This window comes from Etheostoma spectabile, chromosome 18 (assembly GCF_008692095.1).
Source record: "Etheostoma spectabile isolate EspeVRDwgs_2016 chromosome 18, UIUC_Espe_1.0, whole genome shotgun sequence".
NCBI classification, from domain to species: Eukaryota; Metazoa; Chordata; class Actinopteri; order Perciformes; family Percidae; genus Etheostoma; species Etheostoma spectabile.
Genome location: NC_045750.1, coordinates 23,981,800 through 23,994,168, shown reverse-complemented (window position 1 = coordinate 23,994,168; position 12,369 = coordinate 23,981,800). Strand labels below are relative to the sequence as shown.

The 12,369-nt window shown below is 39.0% G+C and overlaps 1 protein-coding gene across 6 annotated transcripts in view; it reads left to right on the top strand.

Annotated features, from left to right (window-relative positions):
- Positions 1–4,264: 4,264 nt before the first annotated feature.
- Positions 4,265–12,369, top strand: part of hmgn3 (high mobility group nucleosomal binding domain 3) — a 10,155-nt gene continuing 2,050 nt past the window's right edge. Inside the window, exons 1-6 of one of the 6 annotated variants that reach the window (XM_032543607.1) lie at positions 4,265–4,519; positions 6,839–6,889; positions 7,181–7,210; positions 9,134–9,184; positions 9,381–9,476; positions 9,716–9,815. In XM_032543607.1, the coding sequence (XP_032399498.1) occupies positions 4,505–4,519; positions 6,839–6,889; positions 7,181–7,210; positions 9,134–9,184; positions 9,381–9,476; positions 9,716–9,815 (343 nt within the window). In that variant the 5' untranslated portion in view covers positions 4,265–4,504. Of the gene's footprint in view, positions 4,520–6,838; positions 6,890–7,180; positions 7,211–9,133; positions 9,185–9,377; positions 9,477–9,715; positions 9,816–12,369 lie in introns of all 6 variants that reach the window. The other 5 variants (XM_032543606.1, XM_032543609.1, XM_032543608.1 and 2 more) reach the window with 5 other exon arrangements.

Sequence of the window (12,369 nt, the reverse complement as noted above, 5' to 3'; positions counted from 1 at the left end):
AAAAAGAGATTTCAATCTCAAGGGACTTTTTGATTAAATAAAGGTTAAATAAAAAGATTTATAAAATCTACATTGTTTTTTTGTTTTGTGTTTTTATTTCTACTGGTCCCCAGTAGATGAATCCTACTGACATTGGAGATGCCCTGAGTTTTCTTCCAGCACTGCCAGCAGGTTAACATTTGTTCTTTTATGTGAAACGAGAACAACAAACACTGCATGGATCATGTTTTGCTCAGTATGACTTCAATCCAACTCCACTTTATTTGTGTAGCACATTTTACAAACCCAAAGTTACCAAAGTGCGGCACAGAAAACTCAAACGTACAAAACAATTCATGTAAAATATTGTAAAAACAAAATAAGAGCATCTGGTTTAAAAAGATTTTTTTTAAAAATAGATAAAAATAACAAATACTAAAATCCAATAAAACAGTAAGAGCCATCAGAGGACCACACAACTCACTGAGTGAAAAGCCAAAGAATCAAATGGTCTTAAGACGAGACTTAAAACAATCAACTGTTGGGGCTGTTGGGAAAGGGGGGGGGGGGGCAGAGGTTCCAGAGTTTAGGTCCAACCACAGAAAAGGCCCTGTCCCCCGAGTTTTAAGTCTGTCTTGGGACCACAAGCTGGAGCTGGCTCTTGACCTCAGGGACGGTGCCGCCTATAAATCTGGATGAGGTCCGAGATACTGAGATGTTGGGGCCGGTCCATCCACAGCTTTAAAAAAACAAAAATAAAAATCTTAAATCAATCCTAAAACGTAAGGAAGCACAGTGCAATGAGGCAAGAATTGGACTTATATGAGCGCGCTTTTTAGTTCCAGTTAAAAGACGTGCTGCAGAATTTTGGACTAACCGTAAGCGTGAAAGTGCTTCGTGACTTCTACCGATATAAAGTGCATTACAGTACACAGCGCAACTTGGAATTACTTTGTTGATCCCTGCTCTTTTCCTCTAGCGCCATCATCAGGTCAACATTTGTACTGTGTCTGCAAAACTAACGACAGTGACAATGTGAATCAATGGGAATAAAACACATAACGTAACATTTTTCGATTATTTTTGTGTCTTTTATGGATGTATGTGTATGTATGCATGTTCCTCATTGTGTTTTTTGCCCTGCATTTAGCTGACGGTGGGAATCTATCTGGAAACAGTGGAGCGGCCATCAAACTACCTGCTCCTGTGTGTTCTGGGTTGACTTCTAACATGAAGGGTTTTGTTTGTTTGGGCAGGAAAGCTCTGTCCATTGTGAGATTTGTAGCTCTCTCTGTGTGTACGTGTGTGTGTCTATTGTGACTACACAAAAATGTCGAGGTTGCTTTTGTCGACTTGTCTGTAGAAGGTTTTTTGGCCTTCCATGTTTAAAGTGGTGTGCTTAAGTTTCACAATGTAGGATATTGTATAGAAGAGTTTCCAGATTATTACGGTTGCAAAGTTGGTAGAGTTTCCATACACACAATATTATCATAAATTGAGTAAATATCAAAGCACAGATCTCTAGTTATTAACAGAGTTTGAGCATATGAATAGAATAGAATGCCTTTAGTGTCATTAAACACAAGTGCAGTACCTGTGCAACGAGATTTAAGCAAACCCTTTAGTGTCAACACAAAAAATAAATTAAAAAATATATATAAAACATAAAATATAAAATTTGTATATAAATATAAATATAAAATATAAAATATAAAATATAGAATATAAAATATAAAATATAAAATATAAAACATAAAATATAAATTGTAAATTGTAAAAATATAAAACATAAAACATTAAATATTAAATACATAATATACAATATACAATATAAAATTTAAAATATAAATATAAAAAAATATAAAAAATAAAAATTAAATTCAATTAAAAAAAAATATGTAAGTAGTGCAGAAAAAAAGAGAAGGGGGGAATGTGGTGCAGAGTCCCTATATACATATATAAAGTAATAGAGAGATAAAAATGCAGAAAATGTGATTAAGGTAACCCCAAAACGCCTTTCACAGATAGAAAACAGTTTCCTGTGAGACATTCAAGTAGAGCTAAAACAATTAGTTGATTAATTGATTAGTCCATCGACAGAAAATGAAGTCGGCAACTGTTTAGATAATGGTTGAGTGATAATCGTTAAAGGGAGAAATGCTGAACCTTGTCTGGTTTCAATATAATTGCACTCTTCAGTCTTTTAAATCTTAGCCAGTGGTTCCATTTAGCGATTTTGTATCCTGTGAAAGAAGTTATGTGAGGCCACTGAGGGAATGTATCTGAACAATGTTGTATAAAACTTAAGGCACAGGAGCAAGATAAAAAAAAACAGGCACCTGTGTAACACAGGGTTAGGTTTGACTTAAAAAGCAGCGCCCTGGATGGGTGCTAGGAGGGGCACAGGAACAAGGGCCTGTTGGTGTTGTAAAACACTTTAAAAAAAAAAAATGGTTTGGTTTGGTTTGGTTAATGTGGTTAATTAAAATTACTTTGTATTGGGCACCCGGATAGCTCAGTTGGTAGAGTAGGTGCCCATATGTAGAGGTTTACTCCTCAACGCAGCCGGCCCAGGTTCGAATCCGGCCTGTGGCCCTTTGCTGCATGTCACTCCCCCTCTCTCTCCCCTTTCATATCTTTGACTGTCCTGTCAATTAAAGGCCTAAAATGCCCCAAAAAACAATCTTTAAAAAAAATTACTTTGTATTATATTTAGGATTTTGCCCTAGTCCCAACAATGTAGTAGTAGTGCTGACAGAGTCCCCTGGGCTTCCCATGGAGGTAGTTATAAGACTCGGGGGCCAATCTATACTGATCTTTGGCCAACCAGAGGATACCAGATCTGAACTTGCTCCCCCTTAGGCTAATGGGCCCTTAGGTTGACTAAAGTTCAATATATAACTTCTGCAGCAGCATGGGCGCAAGGGTTTTTGAAGTTTAATTTCATCTGCCCATATCAGGGTCTATGAGGACTGACTGACTGTATGACAACACAAACTGTACACGCAGACATACATAGTGTGAACATGTGTGAATGCAGGCACCTCATGGAGTATAAACCGAAGCGCCTGTGCATCCAGGTTTGTTTTGGACTGATTATCTGGCCTTTATACGAGCACTAGGGTCAACCAGAATGGTTGTTGTGAACTTTGCTTGGAAGTGTCCCATTAAGGACGGAGACGCATCCTAATCAACTGGGTTGCCTGTTGAACCTTGGCTTTTATATACCTTATCAGGGTTGTCCATTGAGTTTTTACTTTTGCCCAGAAGTGTGTGGTTTACAGTATTTGCTAGTGTACGTGGATCTGATACACCAGATGAGTATCTGTGCCAATACTGACCTTATTTGGTGGATGACAGGCCGATCTAGATTGAATGCCGTTTTCTTTGTCTTTGTCCCTCTGTGTCAGCAGATGCCCAGAAATGAGCTGTTTGAATTGGTATCAACAGAGAAAACATTAAATCAGTATCCTAGTCTTAACACATTACAATTCAGTTTCATAGACACAACTTACTCCTCTCCTTTTTTTAAACAAGTATTTCACATATAGAAAACATACAAATACCAAATGACCACAGCAATACACATAATGTATAAGTGTACTATTCAAAAATGTAAGAAGTGTTAATTATGTGAGAAACAATTCAAACAAATAATATATAGCCTCCCAAAACCCATTACAGGCTACATGTTAATACACTATGGCATATATCCTGGTCTAAGGGCTTAGGCTCTTTTTTAAGGTCATTTTTTTAGTTATTAGGTGAATTTTAACTCAAAAAAACTCAATTGAAGCAGTGAATATTGAATTCACTTGGGCACACTTTAGCCTTTAACCTACATGTACACCTGTCTGATGCTTTACACTCTAGTAAAAAAGTCTATCATGTGATAAATCACTCTGTGGTCTAATGTGTCAGAATTTTTTGCGACCTTATTCACTGGTGCCTCTGCAGTGATGGGCTGCTGGTTGTGCCAAACGTGGTGTGTGATTACTAGTTCTTTACAGCAGTAGAAACCCTACAAGACACAATGCTCGCCAGATTTTCTGGAGCTCTTCTATGGCCGACATTGTGCCATTGTGCCCATTTTTCTGGTCCTTTGTGTTTTATTTACAACGTCTCTCTCGTCCTACATTTCCCAGATCCACCGAGAGTCGGCCCTGCTTTCATTGGCCTGTCTCCACTTTCTCTCGCAGCCATCGCCCTCTGGTGGGATCTGCGCATAAAGAGCGCGTAGCCAATCACACACACCCTCCGATAAATCTGACCCAATGTCCGCTGGCCTCTTATTTACATAGTGACGGGACGAGCCAATCAGGAGTCAGCACAGGAGAGGATTTGGACTCCTTTAGCCAATGGCTGCGGGAGGTATAGAGTTTTGGGGAGTGCATATAATCAACATATTATCGAAGGTGCTTAGATATTGATCCTGTATTTCGAGGTAGTTCAAATTCGACTCTACTGGACCTTCGGGTTTGACCTTAATCTTCCCGCGCTTGGTGGAGAATAACTGACGCGTAAAATGCCGAAGAGAAAGGTGAGTGCCGTGTGTGCCATCCAGCTCACTTTACTGTAGTTTTTCTCTTCTTGCATTTGAGGAAAAATAGCAGTGCGCGATTTTCTGTGGCGCCGTCGAGGCAGGTGAGGTGATGCCAAAGTTTCAGGAAGCATCTTTTCGTTCCCAACCTTTCAGGTGTATTTAACACGCCTTGGAGTTTATACGTGAGATTTTTATTCTAATCATTTTATCTTTACATTATACATGTCCCTGTGTTCATTTCAATGGCCGTTCCCGTGGTCGTTTTATTTGCCACTTCCCTGTCCACTGTGCGCACTGGTGAATGTCAGACGGACCCGCCGGATGGAAGGACGCGTAAATCCCGTGCGTGATGATAATTCTTCGCGGCGCGTTTCACTCATGTATGAGATTTATTGATTCTGAATAATGTGCACTCTTAACAGTGATAGATGCCCACTTCCCTGTCTCATTTTGGTTCTCCGCTGTGGATGAATGGTAGGCGCCAATCCGATTGAACAAACCCAAATCCAGACGGAGAGAAAGGAATAAAGAAAGAGGGGATCAGGGACAATTGCCGCTGTGTTAAAAGAGACCGTGGCACTATCTAAACAGCATTGCACGACGAGCTCCAGCGCATTGTACCAGTGCATACATGGAAATCGGCTTTTCTGCCATCTACAAACTGCCATTGTCTGCGCAGATTCGCCTTTGAGGACAGAGAATGGGGGCCCTCTAGGGGCGGAGGTCCCCCACATGCAAATGATGCGATTGCCAACCTGCAGGCTTAACCAACCTTTTTTTTGTACAATGGTGGGGGTGGGCTCTCGTGTACACCGTCCTTACCTGGCTGCAGCCTGAGCAGCAGCCTATATGCCATGTTGATGATATGATCATCGAGTTATTATGACTCCATCATTCTTTGGGAAGCTCAGTTTTTGGCATGTATGCAAGGTGCCTCCATTAAAATGGCAATCCCCACATGTCAGTATGTTAGATAATATGAAATTGCATTTGGTACAAAACGCCTACATCAGTGGTTCTCAAAGCGGGGTCCGGGGAACCCCCAGGGCTCCTTTATAGGGCCCCTAACGAAAAAGGGGAATCATTTAGTTTCACTATAATTTCATCCAGAAGTAACACAATGACAGATTGTATGACTATTTTGCTCATTCACTTTCTGTAATAAAACATCTAAAAGCAAAAATTAAAAATCAACCTGATCAAAATCCGGTAGGGGACCCCGGGTAAAAGCCTTAAAAGATGGGGTCCGTGGTCTAATTTGTGTCAGTTTAGAAGTTCTGTAAGATTAAAACTAGAGGTAGTTATGTGAAACATAGGCAGTTTGAATCTATTATTTTAAGAAAAATACTAAATCATAAAAAAATTCAGAAAATACTAAAGTAATTAAAAAAAATAAAATGTAAGACATTTCAGCGCTCTTTTTGCATAACTGTGTTAAAATCCTAAATATATGAATAAAATATTTGAATAGGCTACCTCACCATGTATTAGTAAATCAGAATGGAAATATCGTATTATGTTGTATGCCGTTTTTGTTCATTTGTATGTTTTTATTATATGCCCTGGACTTAAAAGTTTTTGTATTAAAAAAAAACTAGTGTTACACACAGGGCTGTAGGGTTACTTTCATTATGAATTAATCAGCTAATTATTTTCTCAATTAATCATCTGGTCCATAAAGTATATCTAAAACATTTCCCAAAGAATCAGAAGCTGATTTTATTTATTTTGACCAGTAGTCCCAAACCCACAATTTAATATCATAAAAGACCAATCAATCTCACAAAGGATAACAAAATAAAAGTGGAACTAGTAATTTTTTATGCCATTTTTGCTAATAAAATGAAAAAAATGCTTCAAAAACATATTTGACTGAAAAGACTATTAACAAAATTGTTGTTGATTATTTAATCAACTAATCATTTGAGCACACAGGTTCACATTTATACACAGTTACTATATTATTAGTAGTAAGTGTGATGTCTGTCCATGAAGTTTTCATGTAATAAAAAAAGAGCCTTGAGCACTTTTCATGTCAGTTTGTAACCTTCTGACCTTTTCTGAAAGCTGCTTCATAACTAGCATTATACAATTATACATTGTCCATAGAGCATGAACTACACACACACAGATCTAAACAGAGAAAAAACCCTGGTTAACCACATTTAATTTTTAAGAACTAAAATGGATTGATAATGCTAGATAAAAACAACCAGAAAAAATTGGAATCGCAAAATTGTTAAGTGTAAAGGGCGCATACGGTGTGTGAGCACACACACTTACCAGTCTCTCCATTCCTTGTCGCATTTCCTACAGTCTCCAGAGGGACCTGAGGGCAAGGAGGCCTCCAAAGTCACAAAGCAAGAGGTAAATGTTTCGGGTTTGTGTGCTGTGTGTGGGCGTGCAGGCGTGTTTGTGTGCTGTGTTTTTATTGTACTAAGTTATAGTGCGTGTGTGTGTGTGTGTGTGTGTGTGTGTGTGTGTGTGTGTGTGTGTGTGAGAATAGACACATGACAGGTTAATGATTAGGTAGCAGTCACCGAGCACCCACAGTCAGCTCGCTGAGGTACAACTGATATCTGTCTCTCTCTGTCACTCTCTCTCTCTCTCTCTCTCTCTCTCTCTCTCTCTCTCATTGATCATCCCTTGCTCCGGTAGCCCCCCAGAAGGTCACAGAGATTGTCAGCGGTAAGTCCCCTCCCTGTCTTCACCTCTCTCACTGTCCTCATCCCGCCTCAGTTTTCTGGGTTAGCACAGTAAGTGTCATGTTACCAAGGCTCGGAGTAAAGTCCTCTCCCAGTTTATGGATTTGATCAAGGCAATATACAAATTCCATAAACATGTTCCCTGAGGATTTTTGTCTGTCTTGGTACGCCTGTCTTTTCTCTGTTGTCTTTGTCCATTCTCAGTCGGGTCTGTTGCAACACCTTGTTCAAATGTAGGGCTGCATGATTAAAGGCTCAATTTGCCTTGTTAATTAAAGGCCTTTTTATCACTTTATGTTACCAACCTTTAGCGCCAGGACATGTTATTTAAATGACTTTTTTAGTCTAGTCATAATTCTTCCTCCTTTCCATAGCAGTGAATGAGTTTAGAAATGATTGTGTCAGTAACAAAAAATAATTTCTTCTTAATTAGATCCCCTAACTAAAGTTCACTCGACAGTGACCCAACAAAACTATTCATAGAAAAATGTTCAATTTGCATTACATTGTTCCCCAAATCCTAGTAAAGCTTAGTTACAATAATAATATTATCTAGCAAATGAATTGTTAGGTTTTAATTTTGATGTGATCATGCAGCTCTGCCATATGTTTTTTATCTGTGTTGTACTTTCCATGTCAAACCCATCCGTATTGAGTAATTTGCATGTGCACTTTAAAGGAGTAGTTTAGAATTTTGGGAAATTTGCTTATTATTCAGCTAGCAACCAATTAGCTTAGCTTAGCAAGACTGGAAACAGCTAGTCCGGCTCCGTCAAAAGGAGAAAAAAAACTACCAGCACCGCTAAAGCTCCAAATTATAACAATGACTCTTGGTTTTTTAATCTGGGAAATAAAGGAACTGTTAAAAAAGGCAAATTGCCATTTTACGTGAGACTATTTCTTCCAGGAAGTAACTGCGCTAGCTGTTTACAGTTGTAATTTAGTTCTCTAAAACTACAGTGCTTCATGTATTAGCGAACAGACATGAGAATGCTATGAAAGAGAATAAGTGTAGGCTGTTTCCCAAAATGCCAAACTACTCCTTTAAGCTTTTAATGTGACTGTGATGGCAACATGCTAGCTGTAAATGTTGCGCATGTTTCCTGATCTGAGCGGATTTCCTGGTTCCTGGTTCATCTTATAAGCATGTGACCCTTTTTGGCTGCAAACCAGCACTGCGATGTTATGTATCGGCTACTATTTGGACTGCGTGTCAAAGTATACCCTTCCTTGTGTTTCTAAATTCTCATATGGTCTAATATGGTAATTGCCTGCACCGAATTATAAATGTCAAGCCACACATACCCCGGCGTAAGAAGAATTCATGTCTTTCATTTATCGTCTCATGTGTGTCCGTGAAGAAAAACAGAGATATTTTGAGACATAATCACATGATTTAATTTTGCCACAGCAGTGTTACTGTAGCTCGTGGCTCAAGGCTAACGGGGGCCACGTTCAGCGGCCTGGAAAAGCTCTGTAGTAGAGGTTTTCACACTGAGTGGCCAGAATTTGAACTCCCATCTGATGTAGTCATTGTTCAGTGGTCTGAGGTCAGTTCATTTTGAAAAGAGGCAGGTATTTAAAACTACTTTGCACAGGATTATTCTCAGATCCCGTTGCTTTATAGGGAATATGGTACAAGTACTTGATTATTATTAATAACTACAGTGGGAGCCAGTACAGCCTCCATGTGTTCTGTGTCAGTCCCAATGAATACTCTAAGCAGCTCTTGATGCCAAGGCAACCGGATTTTACCCAGTACAGAAATGTCCCTGTACGTGTAGAGAGGAGGGAGAACTAAATGCACATTAAAAATAATAATAATATAGATAACATAGATTATATTTATCCAAAACTGTGCACTGCTCAGTTAGTCAATCCTAAATAGCTTCTGCTTGATTTACAGAAACCTGCTCCACCCAAGTCTGAGGCCAAGCCCAAGAAGGCCATTGTCAAGGTAAAGTACACACACACACACGCACACACACAGACACCTACGCCTACCATCATTTATTTATACCCCCATGAATTGAAACGTGCGTCAAAATAAGCAAAAGACTCTCACTTTGAGGTCATAGTGGAATTAGTTCCCTAGCACGATGATATGGACCTTTGCAGTTTAACGCAGTTTTCTCTTTTCTCGCATGCAGAAGGTGGCGGACGATAAGGGGGTGAAGGCAAAGAAAAGCGCCGCTAAGGGTAAGAAGGACGACGGCCCCGCCCAGAACGGAGAGACCAAGACCAATGAGGTATGAGGAGGGAAAATTAGAAAGACAACAAAAACATGTTGATGAAAGAAGAAAACATTCAGTCAGACAGACAAGAAAATAATGCTCTTTATTCCCTTATTTTGTCAATTTGTCTACACCATGAACACACATACACTATATTTCTCACTCGCTTTTTCCTACCACTACACATCTATTTCTTTTGACTCGCACAATGCATGCTGACACACATGCACACACACAAACACGCACACACACAGATCTACGTGTCTCGTCCGTCTGTCAGAGTGTCTTCCAACAGAAGCATGGCTCCCTCCTTGATGTCAGTGAGAGGGCAGAGTGAGACAGTCAGAGTCAAGGGTATGGTCGAGTGCTTCTAATCCATTTCGAGAGTGTGTGTTTGGACACTAACTTATTCCGAAAAATTGTATGTTATTGTGCAAACATTTAACCAGCGTGCTTTGGAGTGCCGTGGCGTGTCTGAGAGAAAGAGAATGAAGTAGACTATAGTGAGTGAGGGAGTGAAGAAGAGAAAAAGGGTGGATGTCTGGCATTTTGGTCGCCGTGTGGAGTGAAGTGGGCCAAGGACAACTTTTAACCCATGAGCCGCGAGGTTTGCTGTTCATCACAGCTGTGAGGTGAACTGTGATTGGCTTACTGTGTTTCCGCTGTACGATACGGCTCGGCTCCACTCGACTCTCCCCTTTTGATTACCAGCACTTTTCTCTTTTCGTTTTCCACTGCGGATAGTACCCCGTCGGTGTAGGCAAGATTCTCAGCTGAAAGCCATGAAACGATCATCTTCCACCCAATTCTGTCAGCCACCAATCAGAGGAACGTCTGCACTTCCTCAATTGTACGGCTTTTTTTTTTTTTGCATGGTGCCTGAGTGAATAAAAAAATGACTATTTACTAGGGGTGTGACGAGACGCTTACTCCACGAGACGAGACACATCACGAGATTGGGTTCACGAGAACGAGACGAGATTTTAAAAAAAATTAAAGACATGAAATATACGAATGGAAAAATATGAATGGAAATAGTTTTATTATTCAACTGAAAAATCACAAAATGCAAACAATTTAGGTGCATTTTGAAAAACTATTAATGATGAATGTTATTATACTTTTTTTTTTTTACTATTTTAATGAATTATGTAAAGGACGGGCAAACACTGCAAAATGTTTTGAATAAACTCTACCAACTGGCTTCTGCCCTGTACAATTCACACGAGAAATCTAACTCCTTTCCACAACCGAACAAAAATACAGTATAATAAATAAATGTGTAAATAACAAAAATAACACTGTAAATGCACATAAGTGTATCAATAACCAAAGTACTGCTCTCTCCAAAACTACAAGTGCAACAGAAACAATTTTTTCTTCAAGCATGAAAAGAGAGAAACTTCAATAGGAATTCACGCTCCATCACGCGACATCACATCGCCTCACGAGACAACTTTTCACCTCGACGAGAAATCTCGTCGCGTAAAACGAGATCTCGTCACACCCTTACTATTTACTATTTAAAAATGGCATTATTTTAACTCCACCTTCTAAAATCATGGCTAAATTTGTAGTTTGTGATTTGTGAAATTGTAAAAACATGACATTAATCTGCTAAAAAAACAACAAAAGTTGCAATAAAAACAGTACCAGGTGCTATCCAAAACTTTTGATAAGGGAAAAGCAAACAACAGTGACTCAAGTAGAGTCGAGTTGTACCATGCTGTGGAAAAGCAGCAATAGACTGCTGGCTTCACCAGTGGTCAGGGAGAGGAAATAAAGAGAGGATTTCTGCAGATACTAGAGGAGTTAAAGGTTTCAGTGAGTAGCCTTTCAGAATAATTTAGGGAAAGTCTTAGCTATGGAGCTTTAATAATGTCACATAAGCCAATCATGTGAACACTAGAATGGAATAGCTTAGAATAGAATGGCTTTATTGTCATTATACACACGAGTATATAAAGCATAGGTAGTGCAGAAAAAAAGAAAGGGGGGCGAGACCTGGTGCACAGTCCTGAGAGCATCTATATGCATGTATAAAACTAGAAGATTTTAAGCACTGATAACTGATAATCATTGATAATCATTTGAGCTAGCAGCTTGAAGCTGGAGCAATCATTGAATTTGGGTGAGTGGTTACATTTTACCCTTTGCAACTGTTGATAGTTCTGGTCAATTTGTTGAGGTTTGAAATGTCCATACCTGACACCCCAATACAATGGAGGTTAATGACAGATTGTTTGTGCAGCATAAAAAAAGACATTTGAAAAATTCAACAGAAGCTTGTCTTTTAAGAAGAAAAGGTTTTTGTTACTCGTGATGATCCACAGATCTCACCGTGAAGGGTTATCTTTGGAACTATCTTCTACCGGAGAAATTGTCACAATGACTATTGACGCATTTAATTTCCAGAGTGGGAAATCTTAACAACTCAGCACATAAAACCGAAACTATCTGCCACAACAATTAGTAAGTAGACCACAGTTCATGCTCCAGATTTGATTCTTGGAACAAGGCCCAGGTTTTCAAAGTCAAAAACAACAACATTGCAGCTGTTCTGTACATATATCATATTTTAACTTTAACTCTTCTCTGAGTAGCTACATTTAACCCTTGAGTTGTCTTCCCGTCAAAATTGAAAATCAACACATGTGTTGAGGCTTTTTTATCAATGTTTTTAACTTTTTCTTACGTTTTTGTCTCAATTTTCAACACGTTTGACGTTTTTTTTCCCCCGATGTTTTTCACTTTTTTGACGTTTTCAACACTAACACTAACTTATTTACTTTAGTTTTACAGTTATTTTTGGGAATTTAACCTAATGTTTGATTTAGAAAAGCAGAAATTAGGAATTATTTCGGCCAAAATTAAAGGAATGGATGTTGATGGATAATCACAGACTGGA